An 18,984-nucleotide genomic window follows, 5' to 3' on the forward strand; every position below is an offset into this window, starting at 1 on the left:
ACTGACAGTAATAGAGCAGCATCCCAGCACAGGCTGTGTGCTGGAAGGAGACAGCAGCTCAACAGCTGCATTTAGGATGATGCAGATCAGAAAATAGCACGTAGATACAGAGCTGCAATTTGCATCATTGCTGCCTGAAAGGCTCTCTCCCCCACTACCCAAGGAAGGGAAGCCTGCAGCTGACGAAATTCCCTGTAATGCATATCCTGACCCCACCCAGTGCTGCCTTGACGTGGCACATTCTTTCTCCCCGCCGTAAGAGCCACATTCAAATTATTGGAAGCAGAGCTTCTGGCGGGCTCCACGCAGCTGGCACTGCAGCAGAGCTGAGCCCTGACAGACAGCTGAGGGCAAGCACTTCTCTTGCCCCGGAGCCAGTCTCACCCTCTTCAGTGCCCGATTGTCCCCACCATGATACTCTGCTCTGTTGGCTGTTGTAACCTGTGGAGCTCTGGAGTGGCCACTTTACTATGACCTGTGGCCCAAAGAGCTGAACAAGTCATTTGGCAGAGCACAGTCAGAACAGATACCTGTCAGCAAGTTGTATTTAGTAGTATTCAGTCTGGGACGGAGGAAAAATGTGGTTATGCATTCTACACCAGACAAAAGCTTTCACAGTGGGCTTTGTGATTCTTTTCTATCCATTTTTCTGTCTGTTTTCTAGCCATGTTTTCTATCACTTACAGTGAGGGCTCTAGCAGTAGACTGTTTATGCGTCAATAGCAATTATTAGGAATTAATGCAAAGTTTTCAAAAAGTATGCCCACGCAGCTACTGCTTCCTCAAATCTTATATGACAGGAGCAGTCCTGTGTGCTCCTGAGTTGCTGATAATCATCATGTAATGGACTGCTAAACAGAGGGAACTGTCAAACCATCTATAACAAATCCTGGAGTGTGGGAAGGAGGGAGTAAAAATCAGTGTCTTCCAGGTGGACAGGAGAAGGAAAAACAGGGCTAAGCTACCATAAATTACATAGTAAGTGTGGGGCCTTCAACTGCAGCCAGAGTAGAACCACGAGTTGAAGGATTCGTACTGAGTGATTAGATGGGTTCAAGCCAAGGGTTACCTGGAGATTGTCTGGGATAAGCCGCTGCACTTAAGAGTGGCTACTTTTATAGGAGGAACAGAATTAGTGAGCAATGATGCCATAGAAATACCTATGGTAAGAGGTGTAGGTGAAAGTACCATTCAGCTTCTAGTAGCACCAGGCAGAAACAGGCTTAGCTGCCACCAGCTAAACTGGCTACATCTACACAGTTCATGAGTTCCGGGGTCCTCACAGACTTGGGGCGGAGATAATTTATTAGATTTTTCCACATTAGAACCCGACAGGCAGTATAAAACTTTTAACCATGTTTAAAAACACGATTGTTTTAAAAATACTGATTCTTTAAAAATACTGATTCTTTAAAAACACCCAGTGTGGCTGGGATTTAAGGAGGTAAGGGCTTAAAGAAAAAATCTAAAGTTTTTGTCACACCTTCTTTGGGTCGTTTCGCATTTGATCCTGCTGGAGTCTTGGGCTTATTCTTTGCCTTGGCAGGAGACCTGGAAGCCACAGCCTTTGCATTGGGAGCTGCTTCTGAAGCCATGGGAGGGCTGGGCTCCAGGAAAGAGCTTTGCAGCTCCAGAGCAAAGTGGTAGTCCATGTGCTCTGGGAACTCCCACACTAGCACGAGCTGGCCACACTTCTCACAGCGCTGCTGGTCCCCTGGAGAGGCAGGAGGGAGCAGGGTGAGCTCAGGAGAAGGTGGCAAATTCTCATTTCCCTCAATAGCTGGTTGTAATTTCAGAAGGGTCCTGGAGCTGGGTGGAGTTGAGGGTGTTTGTGTAGTATCTGATTGCAACTTCTCCTGGGAAAGCCTCTTGTATGGAGAAGTAGGGCTGGCATCGCTGTGACTCTGCTTCACAGGGGACTCCAGGTCACACTGCACAGAGGCAAGTCTAACAGGCAAGCCAACAGCAGCTCTCTCTTGGTGCTCTGGGGAGCTGGGCACAGCTGACTCTGCAGTGGCAGCAGTGGGCAAGCTGCTTGCTGCCGCTGCCTGTGACAGCTGTCGTTCTGCTGCCTTTTGGAAGAATGACTCAATAGCGCTCGCTGGCTTCTGCCGAAGCTCTTTGCTTGGGCTCCTAAAGAACTTGATTTTGGCCCTCCCACAAGATGTGGTGTTTTGGCTTGTGGTGGCAGTGCCATCAGGCTGGGTGTCACCTGTCAGGAAGGTGGTAATGCCTGTAGAGAGGGTGACAGGCTCCGAGAACTTGCTTGCTGAGAGTTGCACTGAAATCAGCGGTGGAGACCTGCAAAGGACAGACCAACATGAGCTCAGACACCAGCCTGGAAAGCAAGAAATCTTTTGAGGTAAGAATTTAAACAACACAGAACATTCACGGGCAGGGAAACTGTAGTATCTGGCAAGGGGTGGGAGAGATGCTTGCTCTGACAAAGTACTGCTATCTCCATAACAGATATAGCAGGCTGTGTTGGGCAAAGCAGAACCCCTCTTTCCAAAGCAGCAATTCCCATAAGAAGGGCACTGTAGCCGGAGCAGCTAACTGCCAGCCTGGACTTTCAGTCCACTACAGGCTGAAGCTGCTGTGAGATGAGAGAGTCCTTAAGGAGCAGCAGCCTTGTCAGAGTTTAACAGACAGGACCTTCTTGCTTTCACTGCAGAACAGAAGGAAGGAAGGAAGGAAATGCTGAAGACAGGAGTTGTGTACTTTCATTTTTCTTCCTGCCCCAATGGCTTCCTCACAAAAAGCTTTGTCCTTAGGATACAACAAGGCTTAGCTAACTTCTTCAGCCCAGCAGGGCCAGGACAGCCTTGCTCCAGCTGGACAAACCCCAGGCAGTAGCAATCCACACCTCCAAGTACAGAAATGTGTCAACAAACGTGCGGCTCAGAAGAGGCCAGGCTGTCCTACCGCTAAGGTTGCTGCAATCTACCATGAGGGTGCTGGGAACTACTTTTCCTGCCACTCAATTTCACTTGAGTTCCTTTCCAAAAGGTCTCTGGCTTGTCCAGTACCTCCCACATCAGAACAAGTCCTGACAGAAGTGACCCACTTTGTCCCACACTCACCATGCTGCCTGGTGAGCCCCAGCCACGTTACAGTTTTGGATGAGGGTGAAGGCATCACTACACATTTTCTGTGCATCATAGCGGGACAGGGCGCACAGACGCGACACGCGGGTGTCCCCTTGCTGGCGGATCACCACCATCAGCTGCCGGGCCACGCGGTGGTTCTGCCGAGAGAGTAGAGCTGTGCTTCCAGCGACTCCTGCAGGAAGGGGCAGGAACAGCCGAGGGGACTGTTCCCTGCCTGGAGCGCCCCCCCGCCAGACCCCAGCTGCCATCCCCTGATGGTGGGGTGGGACATGTCCTGCCCGGCCTGATTGCCAAGGGATGGGATACACAACAAGTGCTTGCACAGCTGTGCCACACAGGATGGGAAACAGCTAGTCCTTGCTTTCCTTCAAAGGCAGCTCCACACCTTTTTTGGCCCCACTGGCCCCAGTGCCAAAGCTTGTGGATTGCTCCTACCCTGGCCTGCAGCCTACCATCCAGACAGGAGCCCAGTGCTTCCTCTCACAGCCCACGGGCGCTCCTGTGCCAGCAAAGGGCTTGCAAGGGAGCAGCAGTGCAGCAGAATGATGGTGCAGTGGCTTTCAGATCCCTGCATCCTAAAGCATGGGACAAGGATTGTTCTTAACCCTGCAGCGTTCTGGGGCAAAACCATCCTGTCTGGCCATGCTTCTGCACACCTCTCTACTTGGGACAGCTCAGCACACAGGCACACATCTGTGGTGAACAGATTTCCTCCCCTCCCACATACCACCCTCAGCCTCCTGCAAACCACTCATGGTGCAAATGCACTATGTGCCTCCTTGTGTCCCTGGGCCTCCCCTCCTTACCTGGATCCTGTCCTTGTTCAGTCTGGACTCCAGCTCCAAGGCCATCTGCAGGAGCCAGTGCTGCACCTGGACAAAGCAGAGGTAAGAGACAGGTTGGGCCTCTGCTTACAGCAGCATCACAATAAAAGAACAATGCTGTGCACAAGGGGGAATACTGGTGGGGGATCAGACTGGAATGGACAAGACTATTGTAAGGTGCCAAATCTGTAGTAACCCTTGAGAAATCAGTCCACCTGGGATCCAACACTGCAGGCAAGGACATTGTAGATACCATAGAAGCTCTGCATTACTACTAGACTCTGCCAAGTAATCCAGGTTCCCTGTCCTGGATTTCTCTTTCCATCTTCCTGCAGCTCAGTGGGAAACTCACCCCAGCTAATATCTAAAGCACAGCCTGCCTCTTTATTTGGGCTAGCTACCTTCTTTCTAGCAACCATGCTCTTGAAGCTTGGCACTGTGAATAACTTTCAAATAGCACAGGCCCAGTTTTGCTCATGGAAATTACAACCAGGATGGACGTCTTTTTGCAGGAGTTTGTTAATGCATTTCTGTGGAGGGAGCAGGGCCCCTCATAAGGCCTCCTTGGAGAACTATCCCCTAGATAAGAATTGCTCAGTCACAGTGACTAGGCTAAGAGACCCTTCTCCTTGCTTCGGACCCCACTTTATGTCCTCGTAAAACTCATGGTCACATTTCCTCAGCCCCAAACCATTGGTCATTCTGTCAAGCCATACTCTCCCTATAAAAACCTCTACTTTTACCCAGTTCAGCGGAATGATGCCATCACTGGACACTCTTTGCAGAAGAAGACAATAAAGAACTCTGTGGAATGTCTGTACAGCGCTTCCTGGTCTCTCATCCCAGCGTTAGCCGAGGTACCTTGCAAGCCAAGCTGAAATCACTGTAAGAGTTGATTGCCTCAAATCCAGGCCTTGCTTGCATATCGGTACCTTTGTGTCTGAGACTGCCTAGACTCCAGGACAAGCTGTTCCTTGTGGGACCTCGCTATCCAAGAAGTCAGGCGGAAGCCAGGGTCTGACAGACCCCCAGCCCAGCTGCAACACATTTCTGTCAACAGGGACTTCCAGAGCTCAAACCACCCTCTCCCACTGAGCCTCTAGTCTGAGTTTCAGGGCATAATTGTACAGAAAAGCAGCAGTTTTGCAAGCTGGTCTTATCTTCTCCAGTGCGAAAGCCAAGCCTTATGCTAGATGTAGGCTTCTCCTACCGCCTTCTGTGTGGCCAGGGCTAACTTCCCAGGGAAGTTCTTGCTGCAGCCAATAGACAGAGGCAGGTACCGATTTTTGACAGGTTCCTCTTCAATTCCTCTGCACAAGTCATAGAGCCAAGACCTGAAAGCCACAGGGGAAGCATGAGGTTAAGGCAGCTACAGACAGACAGGCATCACTAGGGAGCATGTCAGTCTCCTGCTGAGCCCTGCTTTCAACTCAGTGCAAGCTGTGACTGTCTCTCATCCCCAGCTCTACAGCTGCAGCCACAGCTGAACAGGCAGGATTCCTTCAGGCCTCAACTGCCTGTCAGCACAACTCCTCCACCTCTTCTCCTGAAGTGGAAACAGTTCACCAGTCTGCAGGGCAGTCCAACAGCTGCTCTGGGCCCAGAAGTTATGTTTCAGGCACCAGTCCAGCCTTGTAATTTCCTCTGTGATGAAACTGTCACGACTGCCCTCTTCCCACCTGCACAGAAACAGCTCTTTGACCCCATCCTTGGATGCTGTAGAGGAAGGCTGAGGCGCTGGCTGACAAGCAATTATCCTGGGGAGGGTGCCTGAGAGCAGGCAAGATTGGAAACCTGCTGTGGGCCCGATAGATCAATGCTTCCCAAAGATGCCACTGAAATTTTACCTTCCAACCTTCCTAATCACAGCAGAACAACCTAAAAAGGTTCTGTGACTGAAAGGAAGTCTCAATTCCTGCCAAGAGCCAAGCTGTGGTCAGTGGTTCATCATTACCCAGTTTTGTCTCCAAAATGTGTCTGGAGCTCAGTCTCACTGAATTGTGTCAGCTCCCCAATGTACTCTACTCCCAGGATGTCTGTGATAGCAGTGCCAAGCTTGCCTCCCAGGTTACGGCTAGGGCAGAGAAACAAAGAAAAAGTGAAAACACAAATGAAGCATCATATGAAGATTGTGACAAGTCTCGTTGCAGCAACTGTTTCTAGATGAGGACAGCTAGAAGCTACTAGGAACTAGCAGGACAAAAGGAACACTTGGCACATAACAGCTCTTCTGTTCACAGTAAAAGGACACACAGGAGTTTATGTAGGAACTGCTCCTTGGGTCCTCCAATTTTAGTGCTTCTCCCTCAGCTCCATCTGATCCCAAACCATGCTCCGAAGAATGCCTCACATACAGCTACCTTCTTTCCCACACACATCCCTCTCCATCCCTTGCAAGACACAGAAAACAGAGAACAGCAGTGCAGGTCTGGAAAACAGGATTAGAGATCCATTCCTCTGGAGCAGCAGAGCTGGTAACACTTCCCTACACCAGGAAAAGTACTTGTGCACAGTATGGATGCTCAAAAGAAAACCATACCTGCTCTCTGTGAGCACACCTGTTACTCACACTCGGGAACAGCTATGGCCTCCCTGCCTACAGTTGTTTCTGGCTTTCACCTATGCACCCGAGTAGTCATCCTGACCATAGCCTTACCCTGGGAAAGGATGCCCACAGGCTGCTAGTGGGCTTTTGGACTGTGGTTTCTTCAGCAGCAGGGCTGAAACTTCCTAAGCACATTCCCCCTGAACTGTTGCTCACAGCCACGAGGGATCATTGTCAGGATTCCCTCTATTTGTTCCCTACATTGACGAGCAGTTACTGTGGAGCTGAGAGCCTCTACTGGCTGCTATCAGTGAGCATCAAATTGCTGTGCTGAGGTGGCCAGGAGCAGCCCCAGGCTGCACTAAAGCAGCAGCTCCCTGGTACTTACATGCTACTGACGGGCAGTTGGCTGAAGAGCTGTGGCACAAATCGTGCAGACACCAGTGTCTGGCGGTTGGGCTTGTTCAACCCACAGGCCAGTTTGGCCAGTGTCTGTAACACAGAAGAGGGTGGAAACTCAGTTATTATACACCGTGCACTGGCCTAAAGTGACTCCACCCAACAGCTTGTGCTGCATCACATCTAAGAGCTGCCTTCGGAATAGCTGCTAGGATATGTGCAGGCTGCACCACTGCTTGCTCTTAGGCAGTATCCACCTCAGGATTTGACATGCACTAGCTGGGTACTCTGAAAGCAAAGCTGCTCCCAGGCTTCAGTTCTGTGAATTGCTGAACTCCTACTCCATGCAGATAAAGATCTATCATCTGTTGTGGTTGCTACAGTTTTCCATCAGGCAAGCATGCTAGAGCTTCCACAGCATGTTCATAGTCCTCTCCAGGCTATGTCTCCCAGTACGTCTTTTTCCTTAATTTTCTGTTTGTCTTACTTTTTCTCAACGGCACTATTTGAATAGTCTCTCTGTGAGGTCTGCAGCAGCACAGTGCTGCAAAAGGAAACCTTTAATATGCAGAATTGCTAGCCCGGAAGGCATGTTCTAAACAGCTTCCCTTCCCACTCTAAGATACCACAGGGTCAAAAATACACAGACCAGTTTGAAGTACATTTAGCTGGGTGTTTGAGGTTTTATTGAACAACTCTAATAACTTCCTCTTTCACTGCTTTGCCATACATCCTGTAACTAAGCAGAATTTCTTGCCTGCCTATTGAGCTATGATGTTTATTAACAGTCCATTTTACAGGCTTACATACATTTGAACTCGTTTCAAGACAAAGATCCTTTTTCAGATGTCCAATCACTGTTTTTCTTGTCTGGCTGGAGACTTCCAAGTTTACCCACCTCATAAAGAGATGAGCTGGAAGCCAAACCAATCACTGAGACTTCATGGGGAGAAATCATTTACTTTTTCTAACACCTTCTGTAAACTGCACATGCTAAAACAGGATTTGGCATTTCTGTAAGAGCACTTATATTACTGGCTCATCCTGCTCCTTGTCCACAACAACTCCAGGCTACTTCCTGACTTACTGTGACTTAGCCAAAATCCTGCTGGTTGCTTTTTCTCTATAAACCACAAAAACAGGCAGTAAACATAAGAGGAGCATAAAAAGCACTGTTTAGTGATTTCAGATTGATTCTAAGCTTTTTCAAGCTCAGAATTTTCAACTCTAATTTCATCTCAGAACTTTCACAGATGAGGCCCTGAGGTCCATCTGTGCAACAGCTGAATTCATACAGCTGTTCCCGCTCTGTAGGCTTCAGTGAAAATACTCGTTCTTAGCAGACCTTGGACAGATGCCACCAGGATCTCACTCTACACATCCCAGTTTGAGTGCAACTCACTGAACAATATCACTGTGGGAAACAGTAATATTTTCTTTAGCAAGATGCATGCCCTTCAGACAACTTCAGTCATGTTGTCTGCTACAGTGTCATCATCAAGTTATTCATCTTAGGGTGATGTATGTTAGAAACTTTAATGTTGACACCTCACATCTGTAGTCTTTCCTGCACATTTGTCTACTTATGCTGTCAAAGAGGGCACATAGATGAATTTGACTTTGCCATGAGTGGTTCTTGATAAAACCATGCTGTTATCCTCCAGGTTTTTTGGTCTTATTCATCATCTGAGTTCCTGGTGTACTCTAACAAGGTACTTTCATTGGGAAAAGCAGTTCCTGGGAGAGTTTTCTGTAGAAAAAAAACAAGCATAAAGCAGGTAATCTTCACCTCAAGTTTCAGGTAACAGTCACTGTACCCTGAGAATGGTTTTTACTGACACAAATTCCCAGCAACTTGGTGGCAGAAGCACACCAGATCAGGGCACTGAGATGAGTTGGGTTGCATTTTGCCTTTCTGGTGAGTCAGTGTTTACCTTGCTGGCCATGGGGATTTGGGTGGTGCTCAGCCAGCTGCTGAGAGCAGCCACAGGAGCTTTTGGTGCATGACAGCAGCTGCAGGAACAAACTGACTTTGATGACTTTGATGCTGTAGCTACAGAGGATTTCCTGCCGAGTGAAAGGCAGGCTGGTTTACTGAGAGCACCCCTTTTGTTCTGCACAGCCACAAGTATGCTGTGGTGATCTCTGCACTGTGCTTGCTGCTACAGATACACAGTTCTTCAGGGATAGCAAAGTACCTCACAATGTCCTTACTCTCTCAAAAAAAACAAACAACAACAACAACAACAACAACAACAACAAAAAAGCTGGCATATAAAATGGAAGCTAGGAGAAGTGCTAGGAATATCAGGGAAGTTCTCTTGTTATTAATAAAAAAAAAGGAGAAAGGCAAATTGAACATACCTTCCACCAGAAATTTCTACACCAGTGGCCTTCCTCAAGCTAGCTCATTTCTGCCTCACAATCTGCTCTAGTTTCAAACGGAGCCAGTGTAAAACCAGTTCCAGTCCCTGTGTACAGCTGGCAGTAGTACCAGCTGTTTCTGCAGCAGTCTAAAATGAAATATATCTTCCTTGAACTCCAAAGCATCCATTTAGTATTAATTTTCTTTCTTTTTTTTTTTTTTAAGTCAGAGCCTGACTTTATAAGTCATACCTGTATAAATAAGCCCCTTGTCGGCAGAAGAAAAGAGGTGCTCTCAGTAAACTAGCCTGCCTTTCACCCAGCAGGAAACCCTCTGTCAAAGTCAGTTTGTTCCTGCAGCTGCTGTCATGCACCAAGAGCTCCTGTGGCTGCTCTCAGCAGCTGGCTGAGCATCACCCAAATCCCCATGGCCAGCAGGGTAAACACTGACTCACCAGAAAGACAAAAATCGACCCAGCTCACCTTGGTGCCCCAGCCTGGTGTTCTTCTGCTGCCGAGTCGCTGGGAATTTGTGTCAGTAAAACTGGCTACAGTGACTGTTACCTGAAACTCGAGGCGAAGATTACCTGCTTTATGATTGTTTTTTTTCTACAGGAAACATTTCTGGAAGACTTAAACCCCTTTTCTTCCTAGTGAGCTCACTCATTAGCATACAGCAAGAATCCAGGCAGTAAATGAGTGGATTGCTGACTGTCCAGGCCACAGCTCTGGTGAAACAACTCCTCCTATTTCCAGATGTCTCATGATTTCTCTGAAGGTGTGATCACACATGACCATATTCCCACCTTGATTCATCTTCTACAGGACACTTGTAAGTATAGGAGAGCATCTACAGCATGTTCTGACTCTGCTACCCAGAAAAAACAAGGCTGATGTTCTACGCACATACCTTGTTGTGTGAGATGCCAGCTGAACACCTGAATCCGGTAGCTGCTTCCACTGCCACCCTAATTTCTTCCACAATTACTGCGCCCATGGTCAGCTGCAGGTCAGGACAGTCGGGGTTATCGAAAGAGAGCGACGCAAGCCACTCCTCCAAACCACGCTGCCGGAGCTCCTCTAGAAAAGGGACATAAAAGAGATCACAAGGGGACACGATATGGCACTTCTTGCTGAGCCCAGCAAAGGGACCAGCAGCATCAGCCAGTCCCAGCCAGCAGCCGCAGGCTTCTGTAAGTGCATTCCCGCCACAGGGAGAAGAAGCGGGCACCCTAAAAGCCACTCACGGCGGAAAACACAGACCCCATTAACCGCGCTCGCGATTCGGGGGAGACAAAGCAGGCAGAGCGGGTCCTTCCCGGGGGGCGGGGGTCGGTGCGTACCCTTCCCGCCGGGATCGGCGCCGGGCTCTCCGGGCAGTCCCTGCACGAAGGTGCTGGGCAGCAGCGCGGCCGCCAGGGGGCGCCCGCGCAGGTCGCGCAGCCGGCGGCGCGCGCTGCCCGTCAGGTCCAGGTACGCCTCGTCGATGCTCGCGCGCTCGATGGCGGCGAAGCGCGACAGCACCTGCATCACTTCGGCGCTGGCCTCCCGGTACCTGCCGGGCGGCGGGCACGGGCTCAGCCGCCGCCCCGCGCCACCAGGGAGGTTCGCGCCGCCGCCACCCCCGGCCCCCGCTCTCACCGTGTGAGGTCCGCCTTGCCCCGCGCCTGCGGCACCCGGGCCAGCGCCAGCTCGGGGCACAGCGCCCGCGCCTCCGACGCCCACATCCCGCGGGACACGCCGAAGGCGCGCGCCTCGTAGCTCACCGCGATGATCCTGCCAAGACACGGAGGTGAAGTGCAGGGCGGGCCCGGCCCCGCGGGGAGCGGGGTGGGACGAGGAGCTGGGGTCACCAAGGCGGCTCGCCTACCTACCCGCCGCCCTGCCACTCGGTGTACTGCACCACGGCGCAAGGGCGGCCGCGCAGCTGCGGGTCGAGGCGCTGCTCCACCTGCATGAAGAAGCAGTCCATGTCTACCAGGGCCACCACGCGCTCCCGGCCCCGCGACATCTCGCCGCCGCCACCGGCTCCCGCCCGACTGAGTGAATGATTGAATAACCGCCCGCTCGGTGGGGCGGAGAGCCCCGCCTCGGCCCGCCGCTTTGCGGCACCCGTACTTTCCGCGTGGGGCACGCCGGGAACCGTAGTTCTCGGGGGTGCGGTGGGGCGTGCGCGTGTCCCCGCCGCGACGGTGCGCGGCGCCCGCGTTCTCCCCGTGTCCCTGTGCCCCTCGAGGCGCATGCGCGGAGCTGCGTCCCGGCTGCCTCGCTCGTCCCTCCCGTGGGTGGCCGGTGGCGCGCGCCCGCCCGCCGCTGCCGCCATGTCCGCCGAGCAGGTGAGCGGCCTCTGCGAGCAGCTGGTGAAGGCGGTGACCGTCATCATGGACCCGGCGTCCACTCAGCGGTACCGCCTGGAGGCCCTCAAGGTACCGCCCGGCCGGGGACGGAGGGAGAGAGGGACGGAGGGAAGGAGGGCGCCGGGCTCCGGCCACGCGGGTGCCCCGTCCGCACGGACCCGGGCGGGCGAGCGAGAGCCTGGCGGGCCGGTCCCGGGCGTCCCCTGAGGTGCTGGGAGGCGTCTGCAGGCAGCGGGGGTCGGGCGGCCGCGTGTCCCCCAGCGTGCTCTGCCAGGGATGGGACTGCCACCTCCTGCCCCGGTGTGTGACTGCGCGTACGCGTCCCGGCCTTCCCTCCCCTAGTTCTGCGAGGAGTTCAAGGAGAAGTGCCCCATCTGCGTGCCCTGCGGGCTGAAGCTAGCGGAGAAGACGCAGACGGCCATCGTCCGGCACTTCGGCCTGCAGATCCTGGAGCATGTGGTCAAGTAAGTCAGCTCGTCCCGTGCCGCTGAGCCGGGGACGGGTCCCGGCCTGCCGCCACCCAGGGATCAGTGACTATTCCGGCACCTCATGCCCCCGGGAGTTTGTTCTGCAGCAGAGGACAGTTACAGTCTTGCTCTGGAATTTTTTCTTTTTCCGTAAAAGAAGGAGAGGAGAGAATTGATTTCAGACAGGTTGCAAAGGTGAATTCACTGAGCTGTAAGACATGTTGACATCACAAGATGAAAATAAGCACACTGGGTTACGAGCAGGTCTTTGCAGTGTTGTGTCATTGGTCTCCTGCTAACAAAGAGGCTTTGTATTAGTTCTGTTCTGAGATTCCTTTCTCTGCCGCCTCTACAGACCATATGCTTTGTGCTTTCGCTGCTGCTTCTGGTGTCTGTTGACCTCGGGGGGTACGCCCATTTGCCAACAGCAGTTTTAACTCAGTCTTTTTATTAAGGGATTGGTGTTGGCAGAGGCAGGGAACTGTGGTGTCTGTAGTTTAGGTGAAGAAGCAATGGTTCCTTGAGAGTGAAGTCAGAGACCGTTACAAATGTTTTGACTTGGTTTCCTTTCTGTATGTTTATTTTTAACAGATACCGCTGGAACAATATGCCTCGCCTAGAAAAGGTTTATCTAAAGAACAATGTTATGGGCCTCATATCCAGTGTAAGTACCTGCTCCCCCAGGCTGTTCTCTGAAATGTGAGAGCAAAACTAAAAAATACTCCAGTTAATTAGCACAGAGGATCTAAATGCAGTTTTGCATTTCGTTGCTTTTTTGCTTTGTGTCTCTGGTTGTTTCAGTGCTTATTCAGGTGAATAGCCATGTTACCTTACATGGCAGGAAGTTGTGAGACTTGTATAACACATATAAGGCACTTTTTCTTTCCTTAGGAGGAAATTCAGTAACTACGGATGTTCTTATCCTTTGCAAAAATACTAAAGCTGTTATCTTAGTCGTGTTTTCTCTGTTGTTGTGATTGCTCTCGTGACCAAGTGACCTGCTTTTGAGGAGAATCCTTCTGGTTCCCAGAGTTTATTAGCTATGGATGCATGGGAGCATAGGAGTGTCATCTAATGTATCTGCAATGAAGAGTGTTTTGGTTTGTTTTGTTTTGTTTTGTTTTAGTGGTTTAGAATGTTTGCAAACACTGTGTTTCTTGGGTCAGAGTTATAAATGCCTGATGCTCGCTGTTTTGTGTAACTGTCCCCTTTCTGTCACAGGGAACTCAAAGTATCCTGGAGGAGGAGAGTCACATTAAGGATGTACTGTCTCGCATTGTGGTGGAGATGATCAAGCGGGAATGGCCTCAGCACTGGCCTGACATGCTAAAGGAGCTGGATACCCTCTCCAAGCAAGGGGTATGAAACACAGCTGTCTGGTCTCTTTTGCTTGCTCTTAGTATGGGGTTCAGTCTTCCATCATCCTGAGGAAAATATAATTCACTCATGGTCAAGTGAGACAGGTTGGTGATGGACTCAAAAGCCCTGTAAGATTAAGGTATCCTGAAATGACTCTAGCAGAAAGAAGGCCATCCTTTTGTTTTATTTTTCTCAACGTGTGACCTATGTCTTCATGCATGCTTGCTTTCTCTCCACATCTTTGAGCTAGTCGCTAGAGATTTTAATGTTTGGACTGTGCTGATGGAGTGTATTTCACTTTGGGACATCAGGAAACTCAGACAGAACTGGTGATGTTCATCCTCCTACGTTTGGCAGAGGATGTGGTGACTTTTCAAACTCTACCCACCCAGCGGCGACGAGATATCCAGCAAACCCTCACCCAGAACATGGAAAAGATCTTCAGCTTCCTACTAACTGCCCTGCAGCAGAACGTCAGCAAGTACAGATGCATGGTAAGAGTCTCCTTCCCTTGGGTTTAGTGTGTGCTGGAAGCATTTAGAAATTGGGATGCAGCTTGCAAATTGTTGGGGAAACAAATGCAGAAACTGAATCTGTTGCTGCCACTCTGAGGTAGGGATCTGTTATGGCCTGGGAATCTGGTGCTGATCAGAGAGACTGAACACACGAAGCTGACAGTGTTTGTGTTGGTACTTTGATTTTGCTAGTGTAAATGGCTTGACTGTATGCATGCTTCATCCATACTGTTGGAATACGTGCTGGCACCATGGGTGTACAGCTTAGCAAAGTGAAGGTGTGGTTGTGGCAGAAACAGGTAATTTAGGGTGGTTTATGTAACACACAGTGATTAAGAGATGCCATCCAGGAGTCGTGTCTGCTCTCTCATGCTGCAGTGCTACATTAGAGATGATGCACCAAAATGCATGAGTTTCTGATGTCTCAACTTGCTTCTGGGCCTCTGGTCCTTTTCTCCAAGAGCTCAAGTCAGGAAGCCCATTTTTTTGCGAAGTTGTAGTGAAGAATGCTTTTCTGGTTTTGTGTAAACAGATTTCTTTTCTGAATTCTTGCGTAGAATCAGAGATGTGCAGTCACACTGTCAGTCACAACGGATAATGGAGGGGAGTCTCTACCCCAGTCCATTCCTGTGAAAAGGAAGTGGATTTGAGAGTGAAGCACAGTTGAAAAACCAAACTAGAAACTAGTTTCATAGTCGTATCTCATATTCTTTTTTCCCCTGAATTAAAATCCAGAGTTAATACTAAATGTGAAACTGGTAACCAATGAAAAACCCTTTTTATGCCTGACTTCAGTACACCTTCCTGATGCACTGTCAGTCTGATCAACCCCCTCCCCCCCCCCCCCCGGTAGAGCAGCCAGTTTTCTGTGCGGTTCATGGTGGTGGGAGGGTGACCCTTGTGTGTTTTGTAGTCTGGTTGAAATACATTTCCAGGTAAGGTTTGCATTGCAATGCTTGAGGCTCTGAAGTGTGGCTGCTTCCTCTAATGGTGGAATCTTTCTGATTGGCAAGGTTGGAGCACCCCAGGAACAAGAAGGCCTCACCACTCCACAGGTTAGCAGATCTTTGGGCTATTTGTGCACAGGGTTATTACTGAGGGTTGGGTGTTCACCTGCCTGCTCACAGACTGGGGGAGATGATGGACAGGTCCCCAAAACCATAATGGTGTGCAGTCTTTATAAGTATGATGGATTAATAAAGGTGTGTATGCGGTGGGTCATATATTAAATGTTTGGGACTCAAGCTGATTAACTTAGAAAATCACTGCAATGAATAGTCCAAACCAAAACCTTGCAGTAGAAAGAAATGCTTGTGGTATATTTGCATCTTAAAAACAAACCAAACCTGAATATCTGTAGGACTTGTTTGCATTAGGCAAAAAGATGGTACAGGCAGTGCATTGTTGCTGTTGAGTGTCCTAGGCCTGGGAGTCAGGCTGTAAGTCACTGCTCCAGCTCTCTCCAGCTGTCTTTCTGACTGTTGATAAATCACCCTTTCAGACCTGAGTCTTAAAAGCCACCAGCATCTTTTCGGAGTCTGGCTTTTGGGTGTAAGATGCTCTTAAAAGGTCAAAGGTTTATTTCCTGGAAGCCTCTAGGATGTACCAAAATGCCTTTCCTTTTTGTCCCGTGTCTCCGTTGTGCCTGCTGACTGGAGTGTTACCTTTTGGATGAGAAGGGAATTGTGGCTTAACCTGGCAATTCATTGTCCTGTTGTCTTAGCTGTCTGGGGGCTGCAGAGGTAACTTCGTTGGCTGCAGCAGTGTCCTAAGTATGAGACTGTGATGCAGCCTCTTTTTTGGCTGTGTCCTCTAGGATAAGCCTGTCAGCAGTGGCTGGGTGGAAGTGTGTGCTGTAGCTGTTCACTTACCCTCTCTTGTTTTCTTTTTCAGAAGACTGATTTGGCTCAGGAACCAAAGGTGAGTGGAGCAATATGGGAGTTAGCTCATTAGTAATTCTTAAGATGAAGGTTACTTAGAACTAGGCTTTTCTCAGGCTTTTGAGTCTGTTGCCTGCAGTTTCATGCAGATGGATTTGTTCACTCTTGATACAAACCCCTTGAGAACGAGACAAGTGAGGAGTGGCAGCAGAAGGATCCAAATCTCTCACTTTCTCATGGGGGTTCTTGGTACTGTTACTTCTGGGAGTGAGTGGCTTTAGATGGCAATTGGTGTTTTTCTGTGGCTGTGACCTTGTGCTTCCTCTCTGTTCACAGGCCCAGGCAAACTGTCGTGTGGGGATAGCGGCACTCAACACTTTGGCTGGCTACATTGACTGGGTAGCCCTTAGCCATATTACAGCAGACAACTGCAAGCTCTTGGAGATGTTGTGTCTACTCCTGAATGAACCTGAACTCCAAGTTGGAGCAGCAGAGTGTCTCCTGATTGCTGTCAGCAGGAAAGTGAGTTCTTTTTCCCCAGGTCTTCTGGCTCCCTTTTATATTTCTCCTGTTCTCCTGTATAATTCTTCAGACTGAGCAATGCTTTTGCCCTTTTATCTGAGAATCAAAATGCAAATTTAACTGAATCTGTTAATGATATTTTGTGGAAATGTCAGGCCAGCACAATACATAGAACAACCATTGCAGCCCTCTCCAAATTCTGTGCTCGCTTCTCCTTGCTGTTTGAACTTGGAAGTCCCCACTGACCTTTTACCCCTCACTTCCTACAACTGTGAAGTGGAAAACAGTGTAATCAGCTGTGTCACCTGGCAGCTCAGAGAAATGACAGCAGGATCCAAACAGGTGATTTGACCCATTCATTCACAAGCAGCTGAGTGTCAGGGCTGAGTGGCTATCAGCTGGCTGCAAATAGCTAGCCAGTCTTCTGTGAATAAAAAATAATGTCTCAGGGTCGGTTTTGTCATTTAAAGTTCCTGTGGTGGGATTGCTTGGACAATTTTTTTTAGATCAGGTACCTTGGAATTTTGACAAGTTTTTCCTTAAATCATATGTGGACTCTAAGCCCCTCCCCAGATGTAAAGAAAACTGTGACTCACCTAATTTTGCTTGCAGATGGAAATAAGTATTTATGTAGATGGGAATAAATAGTTGTGTTAAAATTGAGGCATGTGGTGTGTTTTGTGCGTAGGGTAAGCTGGAGGATCGGAAGCCTCTGATGGTCTTGTTTGGAGATGTTGCCATGCACTGCATCCTCTCTGCTGCCCAGTGAGTACCGTGGTGCTGCTGTGATTTCACACAAAACTGCATACAAATGGCTTTGTAGGTGTAAAAGATCCTGTTGCTTAAGCAAAGAAAGTGGGGACTGGATAGGAAGAGACAAAACCGCCATTTCTTTTGCAAAACCTGGAAAACCAGATTGTTTTTTTTTTTTCAAAACCCATAATTGAAAGACAAAGAGGTGAAAATATCACAGCTTCTCTGGCTTTCTGTTTTAGCCTGAAACTGATCAGGAGGGGGGAACTCTTTCAAAGAGACAATTTCAGAGGTTTTCAGATGCCAATAAAGCCATATAAACCAATAAATTTTTCTTGATAATAGCAAAGAAAATCCCACTGTGATAAAATCAAATTCCACTCTAGTCCTCTTTTTATCTACAACATAGACAACAGTGTCCCTGACAGCTACAGCCTGAGTAACTGTGATCTTGTTTTTCTCCCCTTCCCTCATTCCCAGGACAGCAGATGGAGAAGGCCTGGTGGAGAAGCACTATGTTTTCTTGAAGAGACTTTGCCAAGTTTTGTGCGCATTGGGCAGCCAGCTATGTGCGTTGCTAGTAAGTCTTTATTAATACCAACAGCAACCCTGGCAGGGCTAGTGTTTAGGGCTGGGGCTTGAGACAGCCCTGATCTAAGGTAGGGCCAGGGTTCTCTCTGCACTTTTGGCAGCTGTAGGGGGTTCTCTCTATGCATTTCCAAAAGGCAGAAATGGCTCTGCTTTTAAGTGGGTTAACTGTATCCTGCCAAGTCATAGGAAGATAGACTGGAGGGACCCCAAATGATGCCAGGGCTTTGCTGTCATCAAGAACTATTTCCTATAACCTCTGTAATATGCTGAGCTTCACTGAAAATTGATCAAGTTTTTAGTTGGCTACTGCTACAGAAAATCTAGTCTTCTTTTGGAAGCCTTTTAAATTTCCCAATAAAAATAACTCAGAGAGTATACCTGTCTGTTCTTCTATCAAGACTCTCTCAAGCTGAAGGAAGAAGCGGGTTTTGTTCCTGCTGTTCATCTTTGTAATGTTTTGTGTCAATCTTGAGATGAAGATGAAAATTCATACTATTCATGCCATGCTGGTGCTGAATTTCCACTCCCTCCGTTCAGCTCATTCTACAATAAAGAGAGCAGGCTTGTTGAAAGATGCTGTTTGTGAGGAGATTGAAGCAAGCAGCCTGTAAAAGTGATAGAGCAAAGTAAAGTCTCTTAGGTCATGTTATAATTTCTGAGAAGCAGCAAAACCTTGAATTTATGGCTCCCTGCAAAACTTAATTTCCTGACAAACTTCCAAGAAAGTTACTGGTCATGGATATCCATATGTTAAATGCACATAACATTTGGAGAAGTAGAGTGAAATTATCTGGGTGTATATTCTTGTGAAATTCTTCAGTTTGAATTACACTACTTTGGTAATACTGCATGGGTTTGACCCAATAGAAGTACAGTTGTGACTCATGGCAGCAGCAGTGGTTGTGAATTCGGTTTTAATGCAACTCCATTATGTGAGAAGTTACCCTTTGCTCTTGAATGAGGGTAGTAGTGTCTCCAGCACCTCCAGGCTGGTCAACAGAACTTGATGCTCCTTGGGCTATACTGATTTCAGAAAAAAATCGGTTGTTCAGTGTTTCTGTCTCTGCTCCTTTACAGTCTATGGCCTTGGATGTAGTGCTCCTGCTTTACCCTGAAACATACCATTTGTGAGCCCAGCCTGCCATAAAGTTAGTATTTTGTCTGAAATACTTCATGTTCCTCATAGGGCTCAGATTGTGATGTGGAAACGCCAGCCAACTTTGGAAAATACCTTGAGTCATTTTTAGCCTTCACAACCCATCCCAGCCAGGTATGTAAAGGGCTGAAAGTCTCACGTG

At 49.0% G+C, this 18,984-nt stretch overlaps 2 protein-coding genes across 5 annotated transcripts in view; one reads left to right on the top strand and one right to left on the bottom strand.

The window, feature by feature from the left end:
* Positions 1 to 1,297: 1,297 nt before the first annotated feature.
* On the bottom strand, positions 1,298 to 11,253 carry POLH (DNA polymerase eta). Its single transcript, XM_062489178.1, has 10 exons — positions 11,117 to 11,253; positions 10,884 to 11,018; positions 10,586 to 10,797; positions 10,153 to 10,322; positions 6,868 to 6,971; positions 5,889 to 6,008; positions 5,145 to 5,268; positions 3,917 to 3,982; positions 3,084 to 3,247; positions 1,298 to 2,301 (listed from the first exon to the last, which is right to left on the bottom strand). Exons 1-10 carry the CDS (start codon positions 11,251 to 11,253, stop codon positions 1,437 to 1,439), a joined length of 2,097 nt encoding a protein of 698 aa, XP_062345162.1. The 3' UTR covers positions 1,298 to 1,436.
* A 310-nt stretch (positions 11,254 to 11,563) lies between these two features.
* The window catches only part of XPO5 (exportin 5), a 29,747-nt gene continuing 22,326 nt past the window's right edge, over positions 11,564 to 18,984 (top strand). For 2 of the 4 annotated variants that reach the window (XR_009933068.1, XM_062490232.1), the window contains exons 1-11: positions 11,564 to 11,668; positions 11,942 to 12,063; positions 12,658 to 12,730; positions 13,288 to 13,425; positions 13,737 to 13,919; positions 14,954 to 14,995; positions 15,834 to 15,860; positions 16,157 to 16,342; positions 17,031 to 17,107; positions 17,576 to 17,675; positions 18,873 to 18,956. Coding sequence is in view for 3 of the 4 variants with exons in the window: in XM_062490232.1 (XP_062346216.1) it covers positions 11,564 to 11,668; positions 11,942 to 12,063; positions 12,658 to 12,730; positions 13,288 to 13,425; positions 13,737 to 13,919; positions 14,954 to 14,995; positions 15,834 to 15,860; positions 16,157 to 16,342; positions 17,031 to 17,107; positions 17,576 to 17,675; positions 18,873 to 18,956 (1,137 nt within the window). In the remaining variant the exon portion in view is untranslated. The remainder of the gene's footprint in view (positions 11,669 to 11,941; positions 12,064 to 12,657; positions 12,731 to 13,287; positions 13,426 to 13,736; positions 13,920 to 14,953; positions 14,996 to 15,833; positions 15,861 to 16,156; positions 16,343 to 17,030; positions 17,108 to 17,575; positions 17,676 to 18,872; positions 18,957 to 18,984) is intronic. The other 2 variants (XM_062490235.1, XM_062490234.1) reach the window with 1 other exon arrangement.

The sequence above is a fragment of the Cinclus cinclus genome, chromosome 3, assembly GCF_963662255.1.
Source record: "Cinclus cinclus chromosome 3, bCinCin1.1, whole genome shotgun sequence".
Taxonomy (NCBI): Eukaryota; Metazoa; Chordata; class Aves; order Passeriformes; family Cinclidae; genus Cinclus; species Cinclus cinclus.

Bases quoted from the DNA above. Each gene is read 5' to 3' on its own strand.
- POLH (XM_062489178.1), bottom strand. From the start codon at position 11,253: ATGTCGCGGGGCCGGGAGCGCGTGGTGGCCCTGGTAGACATGGACTGC. The intron at 10,798-10,883 runs GTGAGAGCGGGG...GCCGCCCGGCAG, and splicing joins GGCAAGGCGGACCTCACACG to GTACCGGGAGGCCAGCGCCG. The intron at 3,248-3,916 runs GTAAGGAGGGGA...CTCTCTCGGCAG, and splicing joins TGAACAAGGACAGGATCCAG to AACCACCGCGTGGCCCGGCA.